At 47.5% G+C, this 12263-nt stretch overlaps 1 protein-coding gene and 1 long non-coding RNA gene across 5 annotated transcripts in view; one reads left to right on the top strand and one right to left on the bottom strand.

Annotated features, from left to right (window-relative positions):
* KSR1 (kinase suppressor of ras 1) overlaps nucleotides 1–2716 on the bottom strand; it is a 79309-nt gene extending 76593 nt beyond the window's left edge. The window contains exon 1 of the mRNA XM_067309418.1: nucleotides 2468–2716. Within this exon, the coding sequence (XP_067165519.1) occupies nucleotides 2468–2716 (249 nt within the window). The remainder of the gene's footprint in view (nucleotides 1–2467) is intronic.
* Nucleotides 1975–12263, top strand: part of LOC136993908 (uncharacterized) — a 67661-nt gene continuing 57372 nt past the window's right edge. For 2 of the 4 annotated variants that reach the window (XR_010886175.1, XR_010886171.1), the window contains exons 1-2: nucleotides 3086–3507; nucleotides 7503–7591. This is a non-coding gene — a long non-coding RNA (uncharacterized lncRNA). Of the gene's footprint in view, nucleotides 2074–3085; nucleotides 3508–5697; nucleotides 5819–7502; nucleotides 7592–12263 lie in introns of those variants that run through there. The other 2 variants (XR_010886172.1, XR_010886173.1) reach the window with 2 other exon arrangements.

The raw sequence follows: 12263 nt of genomic DNA, 5'->3' as shown, positions 1-12263 counted from the left end.
CACCTGTAAGTTCACACTTTGGACACCAAAACTAGGCATCACAAAACTTTTGGAAATGTATGAGCTATGGAGAAAGCGTATTATGGACGCTTCTCTGCTTTTCCGTTCCTTCAGAAAACAAAAAAGTGAAATCAATAAACACTGATTTTTGACATGATGTATTGGACTGTCTTAAAAACACACACGTGCAGCCTCATATTTGGCCTCAGGAGCTGCTACTTCAACTTCCAAAGTCAAGTCCCCTCCCTTCCCAAACTAGTACTTCCTGCTTCCAGTCTGCTCCTTGTATCTATCTCATTTTTTATCGTATCCTTGTGGCTTTGCTACACAGTTTACCAGTTACACTGATACAGCTAAGTTTTTTATAACTTTTTTCCATGAAAAATTTCCACACAAGAACAAAAAACACGTAAAGATTCAAATTCAAAGTACAGACGGGGCTTGTAGGTCCAGCAACCACACTGCTAGTAGTCACTAATCATGACCCACAAAGTCATTCAGTGACTCGTCAAGGCCACCCAGAGAACAGTAGCAGACATTAGAAATCTCTAGACTTTAAAGTCCTGGCCTCTGGTTAAACTTACTGACTAGTGAGGACTTACCTGCGGTGTGCACAATAACTGTGCACTGCAGTCAGATCATCAGTAGCACTGGATCTGTGCAGTACTGGAGCATCCGTCTGTACTGACTTGATCTGACATGCAAATGTCTGTGACCACACATGCATGCGTTTCTGTCACACTAACCAAGGCACAATAACTACATTGCACGGTGCCACAAGCAGACCGCCTGCTATCCGCGATGGCAACGCAGCCCACCGCACTCTGGGTGTCTCTCTGGCACACCATGGGAAATTACAACTTACAGAAGAAAACACAGACCCTCATCTCCTACAGTTTGATTCTCTGCTCTGTGGCTGTAGACAAATCCACTTCAGACTGGCGCAGATAGTTGTTAAGCTCAAGACTCAGGCTATGCTTGACAACACATGTTTTGGTACAGGCGACCGAACAGAGTGAAGGGCAGGGAGTCCATCCAGCCCATCCCCATGGATGTGGCTTCACATATTGGCAAAGATTTAGTACTTGGTTGAATTCCCAGAAAACCCATTTGTTTACGCAGTTAAATGTTTAAGAGGAATGCATGCACAGGCTAGACAACTATCACTAGAAACAGTTTTTGTTGCCTTAAGAAGAATCTGAAGACCATAGCACACCTTTATCCCTTGTAAATAAAGGTTTCCTTCTAGAATGGGTCACGAGCAAAGTACTAATGATGATTTTCCAAGATGATGCTGATTGTTATTGTTTGAGTATTGAAAAAGCAGTCACTAGGGTTGCAAAAAGTCTGCACAAATGTTGTTTTAAAAAGAATAGCAGTGTTTTCTCTTACCTCTTGAAGGCTATTTGGATGTGGAGGAGGAAAAACAGTACTACAAGTTAAAAAAAAATGCAGGGGAAGGGAGAAGGAAAAATGATAGGTTTCTGAGAGACTGTGCCAAGAGCTACCACCTATTGTTTCACAGCTTTTTTTCCAAATTTCATTTCTTGTGTGATGGATTTTACAGCATGTCTGTTTGTTACAGTTATTCTGTTGTAACGATCTTTTTCCTAAAGGTCTGATGGTCTAGCTCTGCAGTCCCTACTATCGGACTACAGAAAAGGACCATTCGCCTTTACATGAAACTTCTGATCAAGGATGAGGGTGAGGGGTTGTTTACCCTACTTAGGGCAATATCACCTGCACACAAGGTAAAAGAAAACGTTATTTCAGTTTCTAAAGGTCAAAAAGAACCAAACCAACCCAAATCTAAACTCCCCTTCTCAATGCTCGTGCAGGGCTGTACGGATTCAGCCCTTGCTTGCAAGCATCACGCTCCGCGCATGAGGAGTTTCCTACAACCTGTCTCAGCAGCGGAACATCTCCCCAGCCCGGGCTGTGGTGCTGCTGCCAGCCGCGGAGCGAAAAGGAGGATCAAATGAGATCCGTGAAACCGAGCCAGGAATAGAAAGACGGGCCTGGAAGCACAGGGCAGGGGCCGTCGGAAGCAACGCGCAGGATCGGCGGCAAGAGGTGGGTCTCTCCAGGGAGAAGCGGTGCGGCGCCCAGCTCCCGCCGGGGAGCCCGCGGCCACCTCTGCCCTCAGCGCGGCCTCTCGCGCGCACCCGCCTCGGCGGCGGGCGAACCGCGGCACGAACGCGGCTCTGCCTCCACGCAGGCTCCGCCGGCAGCGCCGCGCCGCGGGCCCCCGGGCCCTCCCCGCACCTGCCCCTTCTCGGCGCGCCCCCGCCTTCCATCCCGAGGGGAAGGAAGCGGCCGAGGGCCTCGCCGCGGCGGGGATGCCCTGCGGGGGCCGAGCCCGCGGCGGAGGGGGGGGGGGAGGCGCCGGCGGTGAGGGGCAGGCCCCGATCCCCCCCCCCCCCGCGGCGAGGCCCGGGGCTCCGCGCCGCGGTCCCCCCCCCCTTACCTCCAGGGTGCGGATCTCCTGCTGGGTGAGGTCGTTGGACGCGGCGCACTTGGTGCGCAGCCCGCGCAGGTTGGACAGCGAGATGTCGATGAGGTCCTGGAGCAGCCCGCACTGCTGCAGCGTGCTCCGCACTGCCGGCAAGCCCCGAGCCGCCGGCCCCGGCGCGCCCGCCCGGGCCGCCGCCTCGCCGCCGCTCCGCTCCTTCCTCTCCAGCATGCCGGCGGCTCGCAGGGCAGCCGCTCTATCCATTCCTCGGCATCAGGGAGGCCGGCGAGGAGAGGCGGCGGCGGCGGCGGGGGGAGGAGGGGGGGGGGGGAGGCGGGCGGCAGGCGGCGGTTCGCTCCGCTCCGCCTCCCCAAGCGATCACCGCGCATTAACATGCAGGCGGCGAGCCGCCGCGGGCGCCGCTGTCCCGCGAGGGGGCGCGGGCGGTTGCTCCGCGCGCCGCCTCAGCGCCCCCTCAGAGCCCGCCACAGCCTTGGCAGCGCCCGCCGCAGCGCCCGCCTCGGCCCCTCTCAGCGCTCCCTCAGAGCCCGCCATAGTGCCCGCCTCGGCCCCCCTCAGCGCCCTCTCAGCCCCCCCGCCTCGGCCCCCCTCAGAGCCTGCCACAGCCTCATCAGCGCCCCCTCAGAACCCGCCACAGCGCCCGCCTCGGCCCCTCTCAGAGCCCGCCACAGCCTCATCAGCGCCCGCCTCGGCCCCGCCGGCTCCCCCCGCCTCAGCGCCCGCCACCACCGCCGCCCTCAGCGCCTCCCCTCGGCCCCTCAGAGCCCGCCACAGCCCCCCGGGGCCCGCCACAGCCTCGCCGGCGCCTCCCCTCAGCACCGCCGCGGCTGCCCGCCTCGGCCCTCCTGAGCGCCCAGGCAGCGCTTCGGCGGCCCCTCGGAGCCGCCGCGGCCCCGCACGCACGCCGGCGCTTGCGGCGCGGCGCCGGCCGCTGAGGCGAAGCGCCCCGAGGACCCCGCGAGGTGCGAGGCCGCCGGGCCCGAAGGGAGCCGCGTGGGCCCGGCCCGGCCGCGGAGGGAGCGTGCCGCACCGAGGTGAGCAGGGGCGGCCGGGGCGCGGCGGCAGGCCAAGAGCCGCGTCGAAGCGGCGCCGCGCGCTCCCCCGCCGTCGCGGCTGCGTGGCCGAGCGGGGCAGCCGGCCGCGGCAAAGCCGGAGCCGCGGGGGCCGCAGTCTGTGGCGCGGCGTGAAAACAAGAGTTGTAATTTAACCGATACCGGTGATGCCTGTGGAATCACACCGAAACAAGCCAAGAATTAGCCTTATCTGAGTCACTTCTTAGAGCCCGTGCAGAGTTTGTCTAAAACAGCCTTTCCCAAGCGTCCATATAAATCGATATTGCGTGTTTTATTTGACATAAGCATTTACTCAGTAGAGAATAAGTGCAGGTCTAGTATGTGAAGTGGGCATTATTATAAACATCTTTTAGTGAATATAAACACTTCGGCGCGGTAGTCATGTGGGTTCGTTCGCATCATGACGAGGAGGGAACTTTATTATAGTGTCCTGCAGCCTCGGTGGTTTCAGCTTTAACAACGGAAACACCGAGGGGAAAAAAAATGATACAGGTAACTACATTACAGATGCATTTGGTTTCATATCCTGATAGAGTCACACTGAACTGCAGTTTATTAACACAGTGTATGAGATGTCAATGCACAAAGAAGACATTTCCTAACTGTTTCCGGATTTGCTTATCTGCAGCGAGGGATTCAGAAAGACAGTTCAGTTGCATGCTGCTGACGACAGAACAGAAACTGCTTAATTGGGGCTAAATTGACATCTGAGCCACGTGTGGCAATACAGAAGTGAGTTTTGTGCAAAAAGGGAGGAGGATATGAATATGGGATATGAGGCATGTATACAGTGTAACTGGCCTCCACTGGAGCAGGGTAAATTAGTTGACGCTGAGCTGCTTTCTCCTGGTTAGATGGATACTAGTATCCACGTTCGTTTGGTTGCATTTGCATCAAGCAGGGGGTGGCATATGCTGTTTTGCAGTTTCGTTAAGCATGTGGATCAAGTGAGGTATTTGATTTCATTGTTGTTATTCACATACTGTAAAGTTCATACATGTTGTAAGGGCTTTCTCGGATTAGGGTTTACTTAGTTTGCCATCTGATGAGTTCTGTGGTTTTGGGCACACTGAGGTCCTCAAATGCAGGTGACTGTGGAACTGGCAAATATTATTACAGGGATATTATTCTCATAGACATCCTCTGTACATCCACCTGGGAACCTTCATTTGCTAATAGAGGACAAACCAGGTTTGTTGCATAAGAAAGCAAACTAGGGAAAGAGTGGACTGTGCATCACAAGACATTTGGCATTCTCAACAAGGGCTTGTGTATCACGTGGGGAGTGTTGGCCTAATTAACTGCCTACCGTAAGCGGGCAGCAATCCAGCCTCCAGCATACAAGACTGCCCTCCAGGCCAAAATGGAAAAATGTGCTGACTAAACATTCTGCGGTCTCCCTGCGTTCATGTCCCTACTCAGCATTGCTCGCGTGTTCGTGAGGCTGTCAGAGTTGCCAGAGAAACAGAGAATACTCTGAGTGCTCCTCTGTGGAAGCAGATAACACACAAGCGAGCCATTCTATTGCTGGCGAGCTGCTTTGACTCCAGTAGCAAGGGTGAAAGGAGAAGCACAGACCTACACGCTGAACCACAGGGAAATCATTGTCTCATGCCGAGGTGAACCCCAGAGCTGTTAGCACAGCACTGCAACCTTGGGTGTCCCACAGAGCTGCAGCCTGCGTCATACAGGGTGAGCGCTGAACAGACGTGATATTGAGATACCAGGAACAGACATTCGTGAAGGTGGGGGAGGAGAGGCAGTGTAATTTTTCTAATTTCATGCGTGTGGCCAGCAGTATTCCACAAGGAGCATATCCCTTATTCCAGCCCCACAAAAGCAGTCGTAACAGCACATCCCCGTGTACTATTCATAGGATGGGACACAGATTCCATTCCCCTGTCACACACTTGCATATTTTAGGGCCTTCATTTAATTTCTTACACATACTGTATTTTATGTGAGGCCTGTTTTGAGAATGTGTATTGGAAAACACAGCTTGGGGGGCGGGGGAAATGATTCCAACTCCATTTGCTTGTTGTGCCTACTGAGCAGTATTTCCCCACATCTTCCACCTTATACAGACAATGTAAAATTCTACCATGTTGACCCTGTTGTGATTTGTCATAGTCTTTGCGCTGAAAATAAAAATACAGAAAAAAAGGGAGGAAAAACATGTCTTTTGGCAACTCAGTTCAGGTTCCTGTTTCACCACAGACTTCATGTGTGATCTTGGATAATTTGTCTGGAATCTCAGTTGTCTATAAAAAAGGTAATAAAAACACTTTGCTTTCTCAGAGGGCTTGAAGAGAGAAGTACAGTGGTTAGTCAATGCTAGAATAGCCATATGAGTGCTCTGAATGAGCTGTGTTTTGCCCAGAGATTTAGGAAAGTAACATTTTTATGTCATGTATCATACATTTATTGATACACACTTGTCAGGACTTTTCTTGAATAGACTGTGTGGGGGGTAGACCTAAGAACTGCATTCTATAGAGGAAAACAATCTTTTTTTTCTTTTCCTTGAGTCAGAGGAACCGCAAACATATGGTGTACATCATTCAGATGGGAAGAATACAGTGGCCTTTTTTGCATATAGAAAAACAATAGTTTTGAAAACAACAATAGAATGTTGAATGCCTAAACCAGGTCAAAGAGAACTGCTAAATGCTTGGTTCAGCCACTGATCTAAGAATTGAAAGGATTTTCCCCCCCTCACACACCCTCTGCCTCTTGTCCACACAGACTAAGTTCTCTAGGACAAGGATTTTCCTTTGCTAACTACCATAATAAAGCCCTAATCTCACTAATCGCCTCTAGCAAGTCTTGCCCTATAGACCATATCAAGAGTCTTCAGCTCAGTAACATAAGCACACTGGAGAAAAGCGGAGACTTTCTTTTTTTCCTCCTCAAAGAAAGAAAAGCACTGATGCATTTCACATGCTGCTTTTAAGAAAGGCTTCTATTACCTTTTTAGCTAGCTTGCCCCAGTTTCATTCAGCTATCACAACACTGAATTTAGATGATGAGACTGAATTACTCAATTTGATGTGTTTAACACAGATAATAGAAACCTGTTTTAACAAAATGCAGTGTTGGGATTTGAAGAGCTGAAATGTTAGGTGTTTCAGATAAAAGAGGCCTTTATTATCGATGATTTTCCCCTCAAAGGCTTCCTCCTACACAGACAGTTTGAGTATTCCCTTCTCATTTCAGCACAGCACAATAATACACAGTAGTTCTGGCATGCTTGTCTACTGTGAAGTTGAGAAACTTCAGTCCTATTTTTAGACATGCTGCTGGATATTCCTTTTAGGATATACAGAGAAAGTGAAGATGGTGAGATAGTGGCCATAGAACAAATCCTTACTGTTTTTCTCAGTTTAAATATCTCCATTGCCTGCAATTGAGCCAAACCATTTTGTATCAGTTTAAGATTTGGTCCTGCACCTTTAGGGAATGATTAGGATAAGTCCACTTTTTCACAGACCAGCATTTTTTTTTTTTTTTTCTGCACAGGTGCCCCTTTTGTGAGCTTAATGCACTAATTACATCAGAGGCCCAACTGGGCAGGCAAAACACCCACTTCTTTCTATCAGCTTATTTTTCCCTCATTTGTATCACCTGTCATCAGAGAACCCAGGAATTTAATAGGGGTCTTCTACCAGTTAAAACGTCAGAGTCAGAAGTAAGGGATGGAACAGCAAATTCACAATGCTGGCAATAGCATTTACCAATGAGACCTTGAATAAATAAAGGAAACTTTGAGCTCTAGACTCAGAATAATAGAGGAAGAGATATGAAAATTAAAAATTACTACTATTCTTAAAAATATTTGCATGGGTGGGGGGAAAACTGTTGTGCTTGGGCAATATAAGAGAAATGATTCTTATCCCCCAAATGGGAGGATGAAAAAAACTAGCTGCTTAGCTGTGGTCAATGTTTTGTGCACACAGGCCAGAAGAAAGGAATTTTGAAGCAGGCCTGGAAGGAGGACCATTGAGATGATGTGGCCATCTTAAAAGACCTCACCTCCTGGAGTCACGTGAGTAAGCAAGAATCTCAGCTGTTACAGCAAACAAAAACTTCAAGGACTAAGAAAGCTTGAAAAGACAAATTTTAGTAGTCTATAAAGCAAATTAAAAAGATGTCAACATTTATTTTTAGAAGAATCTCATGATTTTTTGTAGGTTTTCTTTAACATTTGCTGTGTTGCAATAATACTGCCTTTTCTCTGCTATTTGTCACTAGTCTCTTCTGTTTAGACTATAAACTGCTTGGGGCAGGAAGTGCTTCTTACTCTGCTTTCACAGCAATGCCTGCATCTCAGCTAGAAGCCTCTGCGTTCTGTTGTAATATAAATACTAAATAATGATAGCCACAGAGGACTAATCCCCCACCCCAGCTGGAAGCCTGCCAGCCTGCAGTGCTCGTACTAGCAGCAAACATGCCAACAGTGAAAAGTGACAAATTTTGTTGGCGGAACATATTCATAGGTCTAACGAGAATAAGATACACCCGCCTCTAGAAACACAGGCTTATGTCTCTCCACGGATAAACACACCCGAGATTGACTCATGCTGGCATAATTCCCTTGTGTAATTTGTATATTGGCATTAGATGTGTGTGTGAGGCAGAAACACAAATATTTGGTTAACAAAGCAACATGGGATAATCAAAATAATTAGGCAGCTTTACCTCAAAACACTGCAGCAGGTGAGCTGCTGCTAGTCCCCTCAGACAGTCACACCTATCCCTGCAAGTAAAGCTCCCCCAGGTTTGCTTTATCTGTAGCAAAATAGGCATATTATTTGGTTCAACTTTATAAGGGGGGGGGGGAACCTCAATAACCCCCAGTCTGGCAAGGTGAGGGGGGATATACTGTGGTGGAAAAAGCCGGCTCATGTTCCACAAGAGGGCTTTGTCAAGTGTATTGCATAAGGAGATCACAGCCCTGAGGCTCAAACACTGCTGAAGGTTTTAATTGTTTTTGCCACTACCTCTGTCATTAGAACATTATGGAGCTACGTCACAACAGCCCCTCTTTCATCTGTGTGAAAAAGTCTCAAAGTCTGTGGTTACATTTTTCAGAGCTGTTATCCCAGGTGACTATTAGCTTCGTTTCCCCCAAGCCCTTGCTTGTTGTTGTTTTTAAGTAAAGGAAAGGGAGCTGGACAGGTTAAACATCTGCTCACGCTATACTCTGTACATGTACAAGGGACATGAGGCCAGATTCTGTTGTGCAAACCCTGGGTAAGGCTTGTTCCGTACTTCAGTGTTTTGGCAGTGTACTTATGTTGATTAGCAAAATGAAGAAATTCCTCACACCTGTGTGCCATACTTCTGCCAGCAAAACTCTAACCTTAGTCCAGTTATACTGGCAAAACTAAAAAACTTTTCCTGATGCGGCCCCTTCTCTGTGGACAGAGATTTTACCAGCAGTTCTCATACTGGTCTGTGGGAGGCCTTACTTCTAGTTTTGCAACCCTGCTTCTACATCTGCATACGCAATGCCTCAGAAGTGGGGTGGCCACATGCATTTCTCAAACAATCCATTATGTCTCTTGCACATACCTAGCAGCAAGGCTGAACTGTGGTCAGCTGGGCCTGCTGGATAATCCATGTCCCCTGCCATGGGAGGAGCAGGACCACAGAGACCACTGGATCCAGCATCCGCATTCTTCCAAGATTCATCTGCATATCTGGCACAGCTGTGTCCGTCTACTGTGCGTGGTGGAACCCTGGAGGAGCTATTGCCGTCTTCCACTTGTGATACACCCCCAGAGTCTCTTTTCCCTAAGCACTCCGGTGCGTGTGTCTTCTAGCTCTCAGTTATGTAGAGGTCTCTGGGGAGAGTCAGGATAGGCCAACACCCATGTTTCAAATGAGGTGCAAGAACCCCACAGTAGATAGACATGGAAGGATCTGGCTTTCAGAGCTCTCTAATAGTTGAGATAGGGAAGAATAACCCCTATAACATATGCTATATATATATATATATGTATTAAAGTAATTTTTGGATATTCTGAATATTCTGGTAAATATCTATGATTAGGGTATGTTTTGCTTGTTTTAACCTATAGTGCTATCTGTGTAGCTGAAGGCACAGCATAACTCACCTATCTAATTAGTTAGTTTCAGCCAGTGTGAAACAGGCTAGGTCAACTTATACTAATTGAGGATCGGCCCAAATGCATCTGGTTGGCATCGCCTGCCAGGCTTCTTTATAGGAGGTGGAATTCTGCAGGCACTGCCTGCACGTACAGATGCACCTACTGGCCTCGCAGCATGCTCCTGCACGCTGAATCAGGCTCTTGGAAAACAGTTCTATGAAAAGCCTGCAGGTACTCTAAAGAAAACTTGCAATGTTATTATGAATATTTAAAACCTCAAACCTGTCTCCCACAAAACATCTGGCTCAGGTGTAAGTTATTACAGTGATGACAAAAATTACATTTTATTCACCTGTCAATCATGCTGGCTCTTGATGAGTTGAGAATTAATCTACAGAAAGAAAAGTAAACAGATCTTTTGTTTCTTCCAATTCACTGTCCTTTGAAATCAGTGTCTTCCCAGTTAGTGAGTTTTGGATTAGGCCCTCATACTGTCTTCCTTTCCCTACAGTACCATGAAAATTCAGGTTGTTTCCCTTTACTTCCTTCCTCTTCATAAAATATCTAATAATCAGCCATCTGGTATCCAAGATGCCTTGTGTATCAGGGCATTTTCCTTATCCAGAGGAGGCCTGAGGGAGAATGCAAGTCCCATTCCTGCTGCGTACTGATTCGGGTCTGGCATTTCTTCTTTCACAAGGATTTCTGTAGCACCAAGTTGATTGATGGAGAAACATATTTACAGTGAGAATATTAGTTTCTCATCCTAGTAGGTTTTATGATATTACTTGAACATTCTTAGTTAATAATTCTATATAACAGTATAATAAATGTAATATGTGTCAGAGAGAGAGAGATTTAGTGCATCCATGAATTAACCAGCTAACTTCATATGTTAACATGAGTGCAAGAATAATAAGATAGTCCAAACTTGCTATGCAAGACTATGCAAAACTTTCTTTAAATGGAAACATTAGTCTCAGCTAGTGTAAAGACCTAGGGCTTCATACACGTACTTAACTTCTTACACAGCAAATAGCCCTAGACTACTCACAAAGCACAAATGTACATACAGCTAAATTGTTTTCTGATGATGCTACAGAAAATAGTGAACTACATATTTTGCATTGTACTTAAACCCAAAATGTAAAAATCTTTATAAAATCTAAGAAGCATAAATTTTACATTAACATCTCATTTTGAAAGCTTATCATGGTATAAATGCTTGTTCTGTGATTATCATATATGATATTCCTAAATATGTAATCATGACAGTTGGAATAAAGTCTTGCAGAATAAAGAATTTCTGACAAATAGAGGCAATTCAAAACCATACATACAGAAGGTCTTTTTGATCCCTAGCTTTTTGATGGCAAAAATCCTTTCTGCCACTGCTGTTTGTGCTCACACCTTTTACTAATTTTGGTATCTCATATATTCTTTCCCTGCAACAGGTGCTAGCAGGCTGTGTTAATCAGTTATATTTATGGTTGATCTTTGTAAGTGCTGTGTGGTCCTTCTGCTCCAGTGCGGTGGATCATTTTGGGGAGGCAGGATGGGTATGCGCTAGGCTATCTGAAATTCTGGACTGTAAAAGCGGGATGTGCAATGTTGCAAAATAGCTCCTGTTACTGGCCCTGACTCAGCCAAGGTCTTTAAGTACAAGTTGTCCTGCTAAAGCCACGCTTGGAGATACACGCCTGTGTCTTGCTGAATCAGGGTACATATAACAAGATGATTTAGAAATGCAGCTCTGAACAGACTCCCGTTTTGCAGTGGTCAGACTTTTATTCCTGAGCTGAGTTCTGCAGCTCTGGTCCGTGTCCGGTGTGGGCACATTGGATTCCCACTGCATTCTCACTACTGCAGTCCCCCTCTTCTGCCTGGTTCCCAGCAGAGCAGAGCATAGCCTCCTAACAGAGTTTGTGCAGACACCTGGGATGGGTGGCAGTGCTCTGATTTCCAAAAATCTCTTTAGAGAGAAGGGTACTAGGAAACACAGCCAGTCTCACTACCCTATTTCTGTCAGTAGCTGCTGGTGTGATAGGGTTCAGCTGCCCCAGTTCTGCACAAAGACATGCTCTAACTTTGCTGATAACTTCTGGAGAGAGAATGGTCATGCTCAGTGCTTGTCAGGATTTAAATTCGGTCTTTTAGTTTTCTGCTAACTCCTCTTCCTCAGTTTCCATCAGTCATTGACTTTCTTAATAACACTCTCTCTGGAAATGGTTTGCCCCGGAAGCGAGATAAGCAGAACATGAATGCTAGCGGGAGCTGAGCCAAGGTTTTGAAATTCTGGCTCTCACCCCACAGCACCAAATAGGAAGCCGTTTGCATTCATGGCAGACAAATGCACAGGAAAAGACAAAGTAAACCCCCAGCACTTTCCCTCATATTTGAGCTTAGTTTTAAAGCATGTGAGAGGAACAATGTTCCTGATTCAGCAGCCCACAAGTTTCTTTACCTCTGCTCTCACTGCGAACTTGAAGAGTTCAACAAGCTGAGAAATAGGCAGTGGGCCCTGGCTACTGCCTGCTTCTGCAGATCACTAGGTAAAAGTCCCCGCTGTTTTCTGATGGGGAGTTCTGTCTGACGAGGCCTCAG

Source organism: Apteryx mantelli, chromosome 22 (assembly GCF_036417845.1).
Source record: "Apteryx mantelli isolate bAptMan1 chromosome 22, bAptMan1.hap1, whole genome shotgun sequence".
In the NCBI taxonomy this organism is placed as follows: Eukaryota; Metazoa; Chordata; class Aves; order Apterygiformes; family Apterygidae; genus Apteryx; species Apteryx mantelli.
Note: the sequence above shows the minus strand (reverse complement) of the source record. Positions and strands in the feature narration are given on the sequence as shown.